The 16,455-nt window shown below is 41.9% G+C and overlaps 1 protein-coding gene across 5 annotated transcripts in view; it reads left to right on the plus strand.

The window, feature by feature from the left end:
* LOC126202545 (tight junction protein ZO-1) overlaps positions 1–16,455 on the plus strand; it is a 731,102-nt gene that overhangs the window by 677,892 nt on the left and 36,755 nt on the right. For all 5 annotated transcript variants that reach the window (XM_049936877.1, XM_049936873.1, XM_049936876.1 and 2 more), the window contains one exon: positions 6,903–7,206. In XM_049936877.1, the coding sequence (XP_049792834.1) occupies positions 6,903–7,206 (304 nt within the window). The remainder of the gene's footprint in view (positions 1–6,902; positions 7,207–16,455) is intronic.

Raw genomic sequence — 16,455 nt, forward strand, 5'->3', positions numbered from 1 at the left:
TGTGCACTGAGAACATATAATTCAATAAATATGTTACAAGAGACTTCATAGTTATAGGAGTAACTTTTCAATTTTGTCTTTGTGTCACAAAATTAACATTACCCTGAAACTTTAAAAAAAAAGTGACCTAGCAAAGAGCAAAGTACTGATGACCCAGCAAATAATTTTCTTCCATGAGTCTGCAGATATTTGTATAATCTAGTTCTCCAGGCTGAGTGGGTTTTGGACTTTAATAACTAGCTGGATTTTATGAACTAACACCAGCAAGCAATTCATAAAAACTGCAGGACATCCCCTTGCAACAATAATGAAATGGATTAATCACTACTCACCACATAGAGGAGGAGGCACTGAGTGGCAGACAGACACAGTCTACCTATCACCTGTCATACTAAGTACTTCAACACACACACACACAGGACCACTGCTGTCTTTGAGTGCTGAGGCCTGACTGCAACTAGCAACAATTTCAACTAGGATGGGTAGTAGGGTTACAGAAGAGGTGAGAGACAGGGAAGGGGAGTGACAATGGGTTAGTGGTGGGTCAGCACGGTAGTACTGGCTGTAGGAGTATGATGCAAGGATGTGATGCATCGGTAAATAGAAGACGCACATGAGACTGGAGTGGGACTAGGCCAGCAGCGAAGGGGATAAAGGCAGTGGGTTGGAGTAAAGGGGATAACGAAGACTGATGCCTGGGGTTGTGGCAATGGAGGTTGCATTGCAGGGAGAGTTCCCATCTATGAAATTCAGAAAAGCTGATGTTGCTGTAATGAATCCAGATGGCACAGTTTCTCGAGCAGCTGTGGAAGTTGAGCTGGGTGGTGTATCAGAATCCGACCAATTCGCCTTTGTATTTTAAATGTCCGAATCACGTGTAATTGAACTGGTTTTAATGTTATGTGGCAGGGAAAGGAATGTTTTTTAACTACAAACGTGACAATAATTAGCTGTATGACTCACTAATATTGCTTAATATGGAAGTAATAATGTGCAGAATAATTTCTGTATCATTTTGTAATGTTGGTCGCGCTACGCAAAGTGATTCCATTTAGCAGTCGGGTTTACAGCACCCTCCACATGCACTGCTCCCTGCCGGGACTGCCTTACAAAAAAGAAGAACCTGCATCCGTCCCCCATTGACTGTGTATCACTTCTCAGAGAAATACAGCCTTTGTTAGCCCAGTAGAGCATTTTCATTACAACTGATGTACATTTCAGTGTTTTTCCTAACAGTAATAACAATCTCTAACACAAATTTTGACACATCTTGCCTAATAGATAACAGAATACTATTATTAGCAAGGCACCTACTTATGTTTTAAACTTCTTTCCAAATCGAGGTGTGTATAGTGGGGTTCAATTTTCAGGATTGGTATTAAATGTGTGTGAAATCTTATGGGACTGAACTGCTAAGGTCATCAGTCCCTAAGCTTACACACTACTTAACCTAAATTATCCTAAGGACACACACACACACACACACACACACACACACACACACACACACACGCGCGCGCGCGCGTGCCCGAAGGAGGACTCGAACCTTCACCGGGACCAGCCGCACAGTCCGTGACTGCAGCGCCTTAGACTACTCGGCTAATCCCGTGCGACAGGATTGGTATGCTGTGCAAGTTGTTACACACATAATACTTTATGTGGCCTACCTGGATTTGGTTTTACATCACCCCTGTAGTAAACAGCATGCAGCTATTTAACCTTACCTTACGACAGACCCCACTGAAAGTAAACTGTATCTACAAAGATTGTTTTGGTCTCCAGCTCAGAAGAAGCAATTTCAATACTTTATTTCAGTTTATATTTCTTTTAGTGTGCCAAAAGTAAATACACTTTAATGACTTTTGTGGCAACAATTTTATTTGGAAACAAGATGGAGGAGGGCTGAGTTATTCCTACACAGCTTAATGGCTGCTTTGAATAATTATGTTAAGCTAATATTCTGATAAAGCAAATTTAAAGTAAGAAATCTCATTAACTTAAATTTTACAATGACATATCAAAGCAACCACACTTATTGTCTCTTCAGATTGAAAGTAAACAATTATTCTTGGAAGTTCCTTTTATATGACACTGCATGATTGCCATAACATCAAAATTAATTGACTAAGATCTTTTGACCATACAGGGTGACACAAAATTTACATTTAACAAATTGGCAGGGAACTTTGGATTGGTATAGGACATTGAAACAATGATTCTGACAAATACTTATAACATAACTATATTAGAACTTTGGCAAACAATCAGGTTGACTGTAAAATTCTGATACACTGCTAAAGACTGTTAGTGCAAAAATGTCTTGCCTTGTTCATTGCAGTTGTATCAGTGTTGAAGTTGGTGCTTGCTGTTTAAAAATTTGAATAGGCTCTTCACGTCTCCGGTGATGGAATTAATATATAACTACCACACACTTACAGCAACCGTGTTAACTCGCTGTGGCGTCAACTCCATATACCATCATATAAAACCAGTCAAATATTCTTGCCTTCCAACACAAAATAAACTGGAGACAACTTCAGGAGCTATAAACCACTGCCACACCAAATATTGAGCACTTTCACATCAAATTGTCATTGCTGAAGGCTCACATCCCCAGGCATGCCATGACACATATACTGCCATGGCTTGACTGCAACTGCCTCTGGTTTCCCATTCTTTTCCTCTCTCAGAGTGCTTGCACCTGCATCATCCAAAAGACTGTTGGTTGAAAACCAATAGTGGATTCCCTACCTTTATGATTTCATTTTGTTTAAATGAACTACATGTTCTAATACCTTTAGAATGTTGAGTCAGTACATTTGTAACTTACATTCATTTCTATATTTTATTTTTCACAAAATTGTTAATTTTTCACAAAATACTCTCTCCTTCCAAGAAACATTTATGACAGGCACTACACTTTTAGATTTTGACACAGTTATAGACGTTTCCTCAACACTAACCTTTTGTATAAGATCGATCATTTTACTCAGTAGATTTTCACCCGATACTGTTTAATAAATAAAAAACTTTTAGACACTGGAATTTGAACTTAACTGTACCATCACACTGGGGCAGTTCCCTCTTGGTCATTTGTGCGGATGGACAGCCTGTAAGTGGTTGTGCCCACGAACACAGTATCCTCATTCATCCCTGTCCCACCCCTGACCCCAAACCTTTCCTCACATTGCTTAATCCCCGTAACAGACCTAGATTCAAGACCTGTCCTGTACATCCTTCCATTGCCACCTGCTTCAGTCATGTCACAGGCATCTCCTACTCCCTCAAAGATAGGCCCACCTGTGATAAGAGCCATACTGTGTACCAACTTAGCTGCAAAGGTTGTGTTGCATCCTTTGTGGATTACCAGCTTAGCTGCAACAGTTGTGTTGCATCCTATGTGGATTACTAGTAAGCCATCTGCCCACACAAATGCCAGCACTGGACTGTGACCGAGAGACAGTTTTTTTTTTTTTTTTTTTTTTTTTTTTTTTTTTTTTTTTTTTTTTTTTTTTTTGCTCTGAGCACTATGGGACTTAACATCGATGGTCATCAGTCCCCTAGAACTTAGAACTACTTAAGCCTAACTAACCTAAGGACATCACGAGGCAGAGAAAATCCCTGACCCCGCCGGGAATCGAACCCGGGAACCCGGGCGTGGGAAGCGAGAACGCTACTGCACGACCACGAGATGCGGGCCGAGAGACAGTTGGACCACTCACTTACCAAGTACGCTGCCCAACATGATGTGCTTCACTTCAACATCTACTGCACAGCCTCTGCCATCTGGATTCTTTCCACCAACACCAATTTTCCCAAATTGCACAGGTGGGACTCCCATGCTGAGGAGAATACCTTCTATTCCTCTAACCCTCTGGCTTCGACCTTCACTAATCTGTGTTCCCACATGCACCTATTCCCTTCCCTGCTCCCTCTCGAGCTTCACACATGACTGCTATCCTCTCAGTGCACATCCATAGTCCTTTCCCCTTCTCTGTTTCCCCCACCCCTCCCCTCAGTGCTGCACCTAGCAGCCTACCATCCTGTCCCCACCATGCCATTTCACACTCTGACTGGCAGCACAGCATCTCTACCTCTAACCCAATACCAGTCCCCCTTCCTACTCCATCCCTCTTCCTTATCCCAGTCGCAGATGGTCCACAGTGCCTGAAGGGACAGTGCACATGTGAATGTGTGGGTGTTTTGTCTACGTCTGAGAAAGATTTAGTATGATAGCTGATAATACACTATGTGATCAAAAGTATCCATACAACCCCAAAAACATATTGTTTTTCATATTGGGTGCATTGTGCTGCCACCTACTGCCAGGTACGTCAAATCAGTGACCTCAGTAGTCATTAGACATCGGGAGAGACCGGAATGGGGTGCTCCGCGGAACTCACGGACTTTCGACATGGTCAGGTGATTGGGTGTCAGTTGTGTCATACGTCTATACGAGAGATTTCCACACTCCAAAACATCCCTAGATCCACTATTTCTGATGAGATAGTGAAGTGGAAACATGAAGGGACACTTACAGCACAAAAGTGTACAGGCCAACCTCATCTGTTGACTGGCAGAGACTGCCAACAGTTGAAGAGGGTCATAATGTTTAATAGGCAGACATCTATCCAGACCATCACACAGGAAATCTAAACTGCATCAGGATCCACTGCAAATATTAAGACAGTTAGACAGGTGGTGAGAAAAATGGGATTTCATGGTCATAAGCCACACATCACACCAGTAAATGCCAAACGATGCCTCACTTGGTGTTAGGAGCATCAACATTGGATGATTGAACAGTGGAAAAATGTTGTGTGGAGTGACGAATCACGGTACACAATGTGGTGATCCGATGGCAGGGTGCGGGTGCAGTGTATGCCCGGTGAACATCATCTGCCAGCGTGTGTAGTGCTAACAGCAAAATTCAGAGGTGGTAGTGTTATGGTGTGGTCATGTTTTTCGTGGAGGGGGCTTGCACCCCTTATTGTTTCGCGTGGCACTATCACAGCACAGGCCTACATTAATGTTTCAAGGTCCTTCTTGCTTCCCACTGTTGAAGAGCAGTTCGGGGATGGTGCTTGCATCTTTCAACATGATTGAGCACCTGTTCATAATGCACGGCCTGTGGCGGAGTGGTTACATCCCTGTAATGGACTGGCCTGCACAGAGTCCTGACCTGAATCCTATAGAACACCTGTGGCATATTTTGGAATGCCGACTTTGGGCCAGGCCTCACCAACCGACATCAACACCTCTACTCAATGCAGCACTACATGAAGAATGGGCTGCCATTCCCCAAGAAACCTTACAGCACCTGACTGAACGTATGCCTGTGAGAGTGGAAGCTGTCATAAAGGCTAAGGGAGGGCCAACACCGTACTGAATTCCAGCAGTACCGATGGAGGGCGCCACGAACTTGTAAGTCATTTCCAGCCAGGTGCCCGGATACTTTTGTTAACATAGTGTATGTAGCCTACTTTTTTGGCCACTGCGTCTGTCTACCACTAAGTGCCTACTTTACATAGTGAGTAACAATCTATCAATTTCATATTGTTTAAAGTGTAATGTAAATAGATAAAAATTATATATTGCTTCTGGATTTTCCACTTGAGACATAGCATTTATTTTGACAATCATATATTCGTACCATCTCTGTAGATCAGTTACATCAACACCATAATACGTTTTCAGATGAATGACCATCACATCCAAACGATAAAAACCATTTTTGCCATTGCACACAGGAACAGCAGTTGCACCATTATCGACCAACAGAGAAAAAGTAGTGAATCATACATCTGTAAACAAAAATTTGACGTCTGGGGAGGGAGATCGGCAGCAACAATGCTTGGCAGCTCGTACTAAGAAGAAGCACGTGATCTCTACACTATCTCTTACATATGTGCACTGTCACTCAGTCAGTTGACCACACATTTCCACAGCTACAGGAAAATCCAGGATGGAATGTAAGGATATTAGAGAAGGAAAGTTGCTACTTACCATATGCTGAGTCGTGATAGGCACAACAAAAAGATTCTCACAATTATAGCTTTCGGCCAGTAAGGCCTTTGTCAGCATTAGAGACACACACACACACACACACACACACACACACACACACACACACACACACACACACACACACACATATGACTGCAGTCTCAGACGACTGAAACCACACTGCGAGCAGCAACGCCATTGCATGATGGGAGGGGCGACTGGGGAGAGGGAGTGATAGTATGGTGAGGATGGCAGACAGTAAAGTGCTGCAGTTTCGATGGTGGGCAGGGGAGTGGCGGGGAGAGAGGGATTGGGTCGGGGGCGGGGGGGGGGGGGGGGGGGGGAGAAATAGCGGAAAAGAATAGAAATGAAAAGACTGGGTGTGTTGGCCAAATGATGGTTTTGTAGTGCTGGAATGGGAACAGGGAGGGGGCTGGATGGGTGAGGACAGTGACTAATGAAGGTTGAGGCCAGGAGGGTTACGGGAATGTAGGATGTATTGCAGGGAAAGTTCCCACCTGTTCAATTCAGAAAAGCTGGTGGTGGTGGGAAGGATCCATATGGCAGAGACTGTGAAGCAGCCATTGAAATGAAGGATATCACATTTGGCCAAAAGCTATAATTGTAAGAATCTTTTTGTCGTGCCTATCTGCAACTCAGATGTATGGTGAGTAGCAAATTTCCTTCTCTAATATTGTTCTTCTCTCTACTCGTACTTAGAACACTTAGTAATTCTAAAAATTACAAACAGCGGCTTCTTGTTTAACAATAGTCTTTCAGTTTTCCAGCATCTAGAACTTTTCTCTCTATTTTTCATTCAGTCTGTCTTTCGATTACCACAGTTGTTTTATTGCATTCATTTACAGGAAACCAATGTCGTACTTTGCAAATTTCAGCAGAAGAAACAAACGGCGGATTCGATTCTGGTCACGGAAGTAGTCTGGACCGGAATTACAATCCGTCAGTGCCCAGAACTGCAGCAGGAGCCGGAGGAGGTCAATATTACTACAACGTTCCTCCTTCGAGGAATGCCCCTCCCGACAATGTCCGTAATCACAATCACCACAGTCACCACAATCGAGAACCGAGTGGGCTAGATCTCACGAATAGAGAACAGAGAGGTTCAGCCTTCGAGCTGTACAAGAAACCGACAGACCCACGTGGGAACACCGTGCAGCATTACCTCGATAATAATTTAAGGTCAGTTCTAATGAATTATAAATACTAACTTTTTACATGTGTGCATCTTTAATTGTTATAGAACCAGTAGTACCGTGCATTTGCATGTTTTGGACCTGTTAGCATAATTTCCTGTGCTCTTCTGTTTAGGTATTAGAGGACATCATTATGAACATTTTTACCTATAAATTCACTATTCTCAGTATTAATGTCCATTATTAATACTTTAGGGCAGTTTCAGTCTCACTATTAGAGCACTGAACACGATGAAAGGCACTGCCATAAAACTCGCATTTAAAGTTATACTAGTGACTCGGTAGCATTTCTGTAACGCATTACGGTTGATAACGTGTAGAGGATGTCGCAAACTAATGGTGATGTAAAATAAGGTTTCTTTTATCAGTAATTAAGAAAAAAAAGGAGAGGAAACTCATGGAAAAGCAGAAAAGTAGAGGTACGGCTTCAAATGTGACTCAGTAGATGAGACAGATTCATAGTGCAGAGGAATTTATGCAGTACAGAAGAAAATAGAATAATTAAATTCTGGTCAACCAATAGTTTGACTAAAGGTAAAGAGAGAAAAGTAATCGGAATGCACTGGGAAAAAAATTTTAGAGGATGAAAGTAGGGGAGGGAAGTGGTGAAACAGAGTAAGAGAGAGATCCAGTATAAACTAATTTATTTAATCAGATAAATTATATGCTCCAGAGATACACTAAGCCTCAGATTTATCTGTGATAATGAATATAGGCCGAAGCAATGAATTTAAAGTTTTACCAAGCCCAGGATTGGAAGGCGGCTCTCGTGTTCACTAGGCAAATGCGCTATCCCCAAACTAGGGTAATCCGTGCAGCTGTGTTAGCTGCATTGTCAGGGCGGTGTAATGATTAGTGCATCTGCCTAGTGAGCAGGAGAGCCAGGTTTCAATCCCAGTCTTGGTACAAATTTTAATTCATTGCTTCAGCCTGCATTCATTATCACAGATAAAGCTGTGGCTTATTGTATCTCTGGAACATATAATTTATCTGATTAATTTGTCCCCTATACCTGAGGCACAGGCATTTCATTCATGTGCATCTGCCTAGTGAGCAGGAGACCCAGGATCAAGCTCTGGCTCCGTACAAATTTTAATTCGTTGGTTCGGCCTGTACTGTAGATAAAATGATTTATTTAAGTCGAGTCTAGTTAGATCGAGACTCGTATTGAGTGTGACTGGAAATCGCGCTTCTACCTTGCCGTTTTTCTCATCTTTTAGATACTTATTACTCACTGTGAGTTCCTCATTGTAAGATAGAACTTTAAAAATCTTGTTTTAAACTGCAAAACATTTTCAGAGGCTAATGTACACTCTGGCCATAATTCATTGATTATAAACTGCAGATTAAAAATGAAGAAAGTGCAGACAGGTAGGAAATTCAGGAGATGGGACCCGTATTAGATTTATCTTGGGTACCTGAAGAATCGAACTATTTCAGTGGGTAAATGCCCAGGGTGAAGACTTTCAGTAATTGTGGCTCTTCAGTTGTGCTTCGCACTTTTTCATAACATCTCAGCCATTTTGAGGTTCTGACTGTTTACTAGATGCCTGCCTATAGCTTTCAAGAATGCTAGTCATGACCTCCAGTGGAACTATGACATTATGATATATCTGTGTGTGTGTGTGTGTGTGTCGTATGTGCAAGTTTGGCAGTATGTTTCTTCTGCTGCTGGTTTCTTGTTGTCTGCTAATACCATCTTCAGCTCCCAACTTTGTCACAATACATAATGTTTATCTAGTAATTATTAAAGACGTAAAAAAGAAATTTATTGAAAATATTTGTAGAATCAATTAATGTTCTTCTAAAAATGACTTCTCGGTCATAAATGCCTGAGAAGTTTGCAATGGCAAAGCCACTCAAGCACCCCATGAAAGTCTTCTCAGTTATCCAGTATAACTGCCTAGAATTCAGCTATGGCCCAAAGACATAATTAGGACACAGAAGACCAAGAGCCACAGTCGACATCATACTGACAAAAGCACCCTTGTCGTGTGCCCACTTCTGTACTGTCAGACTACTGCGTGTCTGTGACCTGGGATGTAAGAAAGATTCTGCAGTTTGACAAACCATATACGAACCCACAGTGCCCAGGTGGGGGTTGAGCCCATATTGACACTCAAGAAGATGGCTTCTACCAACCACTAGCTGTCATTCTCACCCCATCCTGCTACACCGGGAGCATTGCGTTATCAGGCTTCTTTGGATCCAGGGGAATGCAAAGAAGTTAGGGTGTGGTTGCTATTGCATAATGGCCTTCTTGTCAGTGTCTGACCTGAGAATCATACCGTGCCCTGCTATTGCAACCAGGGTGCTTTCATTCTGACTTCCTCACATCATGCTGTATCAGAACATGTCCACTTTCTCTCTTGATTTGAAGGGTTCAAGCAGTTTTTGTGATATTTAGCTGTAGTTCAATACAACCGAGGCAATTACACCGTGTCTGAACTTATCACTGCCATTTGTGTCATGTGGAAACAGCAGTCAAAATATCAGTGTATAGGACATTCCAAGGTATATTCTGATAGAAGCCTCCTGTGGTGTGTTTCTGACCCAGACGAGGAACGGTGGTAATGGTGTTCGACACTTGGTGCGTGGATAGCTTTAGAGTTCTGAAGAAAGTGAGTGAGCACTGTGAATGCTTACATGTAATTTAGCAGAAAAATTTTGTCACCTCAGTTTTTGGAAGCTCTGTTCCTTGTAGAACATTTAAAATTTCCGGCACCAGAAGATACTGTACTTCTGGCCAAGTAGCAGTATATTAAATGTAGAGTAGTGGGGCATTTCTAGCACTTCTTATAGAATAAACCAGTTCACAGTTTTCTCAGTACATTCTCTCACAGAGAACACTTCTCACAAATTTTTTGTTAAAATGACCACAGGTGATGATTATCTCTACCAAAATTTGATTTTTCATGAAATTTGTGCAATTGTTCAAAATAACATCTGCTAAGCTCCCATTATGGCTATTATTTTGTTAATTCTGATCCCCCAACATACGGTCCTCGAAACAGTTTTAGAAAAATACATAAAATTCTACATAAATATGGTGTGGAAAGTTGTGGCAGAATGTAAATAATTTAGGAGTTAAGGTAAAAACACACCAAATAGTAGGGGCATTGAGTCACAGAAACTTAGCTGTACAAGTACATTGTGCAAGCTATATACATAATACCAAGACTTCAGTTGTGAAGGTGACTGGTGGGGCAGGGTGACAGGAGAAAGGAGGTGGGGAGTGGGACGGAGGGTCGAGGAATGGTGGCTGGTAGCTTGGAGGGAGGCACGAGATTTACAAAATAGGAATTTGGCTCACGGGCACTGGAACTGATGAGTTTGTGCAGTGCATGATGGGAGTGGTGTTGGAACATAGGAAAGGAAGACTGTGGGGAAGAGAATGTGGATGCATGACGATATGTCCTGCCTTTCACATCAAGAAATCAGTCCCATATAGTCTGGCCACTCGTGGACAGCATGTCTGCATTGAAGAGAATTCCCTTGCTCAGTGTGCTGAATGTCTCACAGAGGCCTTCACAGAGAGGCAGTATCCTCTAAACAAAGTCCACAAACAAATTTCCTGTGCTGTGACCTTGAACATCCCTAAGTCTCTCATCAGCCCCAAGAACCAGCTGCAAAGGACACACCCCTTATCACCATATATCATCCTAGACTGGAACACCTTTACCATATCCTTTGCCAGGCTTCAAATATTGTGCCTGGGAATTGGGAATATCCTACTCTCAATCCTTCCCACTCCTCCTAAAGTGGTATTCTACTACCCACCCAATCTGTGCAATATCCTGGTCTGTCTGTGTGCCAGCCCCTTTCTGCATGCCTCATATCCCTGTGGAAGAACCAGGTGGAAGACCTGGCTAATTCTTATACTCAGTATATCCTAATATCCTACTCCAGTGCCGTCACGGGCTTATCCTATCCCACTAGAGATAGGGCCACAAACGAAAACAGTCATGCCGTATACCGGCGTTGCTGAATTTTCTGCACAGGATTTTATGTATACTTGATCACCAAAGTGCTGCCCACATGAAGAATGGCCACCGTCAGACTTTGGCTGAGAGCAGAGTTGACCACCCAGTGACGGAACACACATTGCTAGTACAACATACCTGATTTCAGTGGTGGCTTTGCAACTGGTGCCATCTAGATCATTCCCCTCAACACCAGTTTTCCTCACTGACATAGATGGGTGTCCTTGCAACATATCCTTTGTTTGTGTAGTCCTAGTGGCCTCACTTTCCACTATCCCCGTGCCACAACCCTCCTCTGCCCTTTCCCAGGACCCTGACTACTATCATCGTGCACACACACGCTATTCCCCACAGTCTCCCTGTCATCTGTTCTGTCACCCCTAGTCCCCACATCATCATCATTGTGCAGTGCATGAACTCACCGGTGACAGTTTCCGTGTGTTGCATTCCTATCCTAAGCAGTTGCTGCCTGTTCCTCTGGTGTTCCTATCAGTACTGCCTGTGCCTCCCTCTGAGCTGTCAGTAATTCTTCTCACGCCTCCTCCTGACTTTCTGCCTCATTGCTCCCCTCGCCAACTCCACCTGATGCACCTTCTCACACCAGTCAGCTTGCGCAGAACTGCATTCTCAGTTCTGTGCATTCAGCTGGCACGATGTAGTGTATTTGCGCCAGTGTGCTGTATTAAATTCCAAACCTCTCCGCAGTGTCTCGTGAAGTGATGGCACGTCACACTGTCTCTGGTGATCTGTCCGTGTGATGAGGCCGAGGACATTATGCTCTGCGACCCCTTTGGTGGTCTTCGAGAGAAGTAGGCCACGTATCGGCACTGGGTTTTCACTCTTTCCCTCCACTCTCATCACTTCCGACACAAGCGGGACACTGCCGTACACTTATTCACCCAAATTTCGCACTTTCGTACACTGCAAAGGAAATGTGCCTGCAGGTGCAGAGGATAGGGAAAACCTTTCCAATTACTTGGCTGAACCTGCCAGCCCTTCAGGTACATTTTGTTCTTTTTATAAAGTTGTTGTACAGTGTCAGTACCGAGTACACCTAAACAACGAGGTAGTCGGGCTATTTCAAAATAAGAACATTAATATAAGTTTCATCACTGGGAACCTGCTACTGCTGAAATTGAAACACACTGTAAGTAACTATCTGAGTAAATTTCAGAAGTCAAGTATTTATAGCATCAAATCTAAAAACTGAGAAAAACAATACATAGGAGATGTAATGATCTGTTTTTATTGCATTTTACTGAGCTTGTAATCTCTGAGTAACATATCCTGTAATGGTAAAGGAATTTATAATGTTCCAATATTGTTTTTGAAATTCTTTATATAGCTTTAACTGTTTGTTTTAGATGTTTGTTTAACATCAAACTCTGGCATCTGATTGTTACGATGGATCAACTATACTCCTCTCCTTACATGCCTGGTTTCTGTTCAAAAGAATACCCGTGTTCATTGCTCTTAAACACATTTTTGAGCCAACAGTCAAACATATTGAAGAATTAATTAAATACAGGGTGACAGTTATTAAAATGTTTGAGAAAAACATAAATTAGCTGCAAACTACGGCATGCACACACTTTATTCAACATGTAAACATCACTACAGATATTCAGATTTGTGTTATGATACGTTCAATATGCCTGCCATCATTGGCGATGATGTGGCGCAGACGAATAGCAAAATTGGGCACGACCTGCTGAAGTGTCAGAACATCAATGCTGTCATCGACCTCCTCAATGGCTGCTTTCAGCTGAGCAATGGTTTTGAGCTTATTGCTGTACACTTTGTGTGGTGTGCGTACTGTAAGACCTTCAGTACACACACCATCAGATTATTTGACTTGTCGCTCTAACGAAGTAGGCGAGTGTCAGCAATATGTCTCGTGGTCTTATCGTGGCGTGTTTATCTTCTGCCGTTAGGTCAGATGATAGAAATGCCACTTGCACGCTTAGAGTAGCAGATTGACGGTGACCAACTTGAAACAGAACTTGATTAATTTTCATACACATTTATTAAAATAATAACAAGCATAAAAATTACTTAACTTGCTTTCTGGAGGCTATTTACAATTGACAATCTGAAGTTCCTTTGGTATTGGTCTGTTAATCTTATCCTCACATAGATCTTTGATACTTGACAAAAGTGTCTATACATTTATCTTCGTGGCTATGTACAGGAATATGGTAATCTTATTAGGTGCAGACTGAAACTTGACTATAGACTGGTACAGACAAATGTAGAACTCGTACAGACTGGTAAAGACTAATGCAGACTGACTGATCGGAGGTCTGCACACTCGTTATAATACCTCGCGCGTTCATGTATCACTGCGCAAGTGTCATCTACGAGGAGAAAAGGTTCTACGTTAGCAGCAATCTCATTGGCTGCATTACATTGTAATGGGTATCCCAGAGCCAGAATGCAGTCCCCAAAGTGCTCCTACAGGACATCACTCTCTTGCTTCTGTGGGGTCAAGCTCCATCTTGCATGAACCACATTGTGTCGAAATCATAGTCACTTTGGATAAGGAGATGAAATCATCTTCCAAAACGTTCATGTACCATTCAGTAGTTACTGTGACATCAAGGAATATCGCACCAATTATTCCGTGACTGAACACTGCACATCACACAGTCACCCGTTGAGGGTGAAGAGACTTCTCGGTTGCAAAATGCAGATTCTCAGTCCCCCAAATGTGCCAATTTTGCTTATAGATGAAACCATCCAAATAAAACTGTGCTTCGTTGATAAACCAAACAAGAATGCACATACTAATTCCCATCATGCCCCACAGCCAGCCATGCAGTTTGGACATAATGCAAACTGTTCAAAAGTTATGATGATTTTATTTCATATATTTCAATAATTGTCACCCTGTACGTCCACTGGCTGAGCTATATACTCTATGAGTTTCAGGACATTTATGATCCTAATATCTGTTTCGTATAACAACTGCAAAAATTTATGTATGTCTTTATAGGAGATGGCTCATACATAATGTTCACAGTTACAACAAGTTAAAACTATGTCAGCCGGCGGAATTCTTCTGCCAGGCTTTCTATGGCTTTACCACTGCACAAAAAAAATATCCCCATTTATGATAAGACTGGTCTCAAGTGATGTTGGGAATCTTTGTATTGCTCATAACAGCCATTGAATCACAGTCATTGAACCAACTGGCAGCAAAATTTTCACATATGCTGAAGCCTTCCCTATAATAATACCCAGTATTAGTCCAGAGTTACTTTATTAAAATTGGGAGTCCATAAGTATCAATATCCCTAATGAAACATTCCAGTATTTGCTTTCCTACTTGGGACTTACTTTAATATCACACGAATTACTCCTTCAAATCACTTAAACACTGTGATTTATCTTTCAAAAAACCATAATGCCTGAATGTCAACCTTGCCGCTCAGTTGAAGTTGAAACCACTTACAGCTAACATATATTAAAAATATTTCAGTTCATAAGTGTTTTACCAAAACAGAGTCGCAGAAAACATGACTAGTCCATCAGCAAGTTCCTGCAGCAAAGACTCAACCAAAGTGTTTTCTTTCAGATTTTAAAGCAATTATGATTTTAAATTTCTCAATGAAACAAAACTGTCCTCCTCCTTTTTACCACTAAATAAAGTACAGACAATGAAAGTGGCACAGTAAATTACACCGTACTATGTAGATTGTCACTCACTCAGTAATGTCTTCTAAGAAAGTTACCAGAAGTAGCAGCTCCGACATTGCTTTAGTTATGCTGTACCTAATGGTTTCAGTCATTAAAAGGAATAGAACATTTGTTTAGTTATGCTGTACCTAATGGTTTCAGTCATTAAAAGGAATAGAAGTCAAGGTATTAGTTAATGATAGACTGATCCAGAAAGGGAAACCAACTCTTTAAGTGAGTAAAAAAAACTTTCCTATAGTAAGCCCATACTTTTTCCAGTGAAGGCATTTAAAAGTTCTGAACGGATGACATAATACTAATTTGCAATACAGTGTAAAACTAATTGGATGTTTTAATTTCTTTTCCCAAATGGATTGAATGTTCTAAGATGCTGAACTTCCCATTTGCTAAAAAATCTGCTCTGCAATTTCAGCCATATCCACTCAAGTACAGAGCAGATCCTGAAGCGTAAGCACATTGCCCACTAATACAGCAACATGCAGGAGAGAATTAATATCAGATAATTCTAATAATCCCCATAAACACCTCACAGCAGCTCTGTGCCATAGTGACCTTCACACTCACCCCCCCCTCCCCCCCAGCCACACACACACACACACACACACACACACACACACACCTCATGAGCACAAGCAGTGCTCTTTACTGACCTCATTTTTCTGCTGCAAAAGTGGCGTTCATTGTCCTTATTCTATCGTGGTGACCTTTTCCCACGCAGATATCTTAGCAGTTCCATATGCTCCTGGCTCACAACAGCCATCTGCTAAGGCACGAGTTTCTCCCTTTGCTTGTTACTTCCATCCCAAGCAGCCGATAGGAAAGAGGAGGCAATGAAACTTAGTGACATATTCAGTAGCTGTGCAGAATTGCTAGACAGTTTTATCTTTGACAAGAGGACAATCAATCGTTAAGTTTCATCTCTGACAAGGATTATCTCTGCTCATCACATGTTACTTTGACCACGCCCCCTTTCCTACAGTATTTATGTCACTCTCGGATGTCCGACCGGGTCAGTCAGCAAGACTCAATGGAAGAGTGTCTCTGAGTATGTCCAGCACAGTCCTGGACAAAACATCAGGAACAGAAGACCTCACATCCCGAAAGGTTTATCAGGGGCAAAGTTAGAGCCATTTCAGTGATTCCTTCAGAACATCATGTGATAATAATAAACTGTGCATTTTCTTCCTTGTTGCAATAATTCAGTTTATCTTAAATACTCTTTCATCACTGTATCATATCTCCAAAAACTCTAAGACATCCAAAGAATTGCCATTTCAGTGTTCTCCAACTGGGTCACTATCACTTCTCAAAGCTAAACCTCTTTCTGGGAGAAAAACGATAACTTCAATTACACAATGCAGTAATTCAGTTCACTACTGTTCTTCTCTTACAGTGCTTTGATCTAAAAGAATTTCTACAGCTGAGTGACTATTTAGCGCATTTTCTAGTTTGTGCCATTCTAAGTGCAACATTTTGTGATCATTGCTGCTTCTATATTAACCCACTTTTTGTTTTAACTTTTTCCAACCTCCTGCTAATCCTCAGCCAAATTG

The sequence above is a fragment of the Schistocerca nitens genome, chromosome 1 (genome assembly GCF_023898315.1).
Source record: "Schistocerca nitens isolate TAMUIC-IGC-003100 chromosome 1, iqSchNite1.1, whole genome shotgun sequence".
NCBI classification, from domain to species: domain Eukaryota; kingdom Metazoa; phylum Arthropoda; class Insecta; order Orthoptera; family Acrididae; genus Schistocerca; species Schistocerca nitens.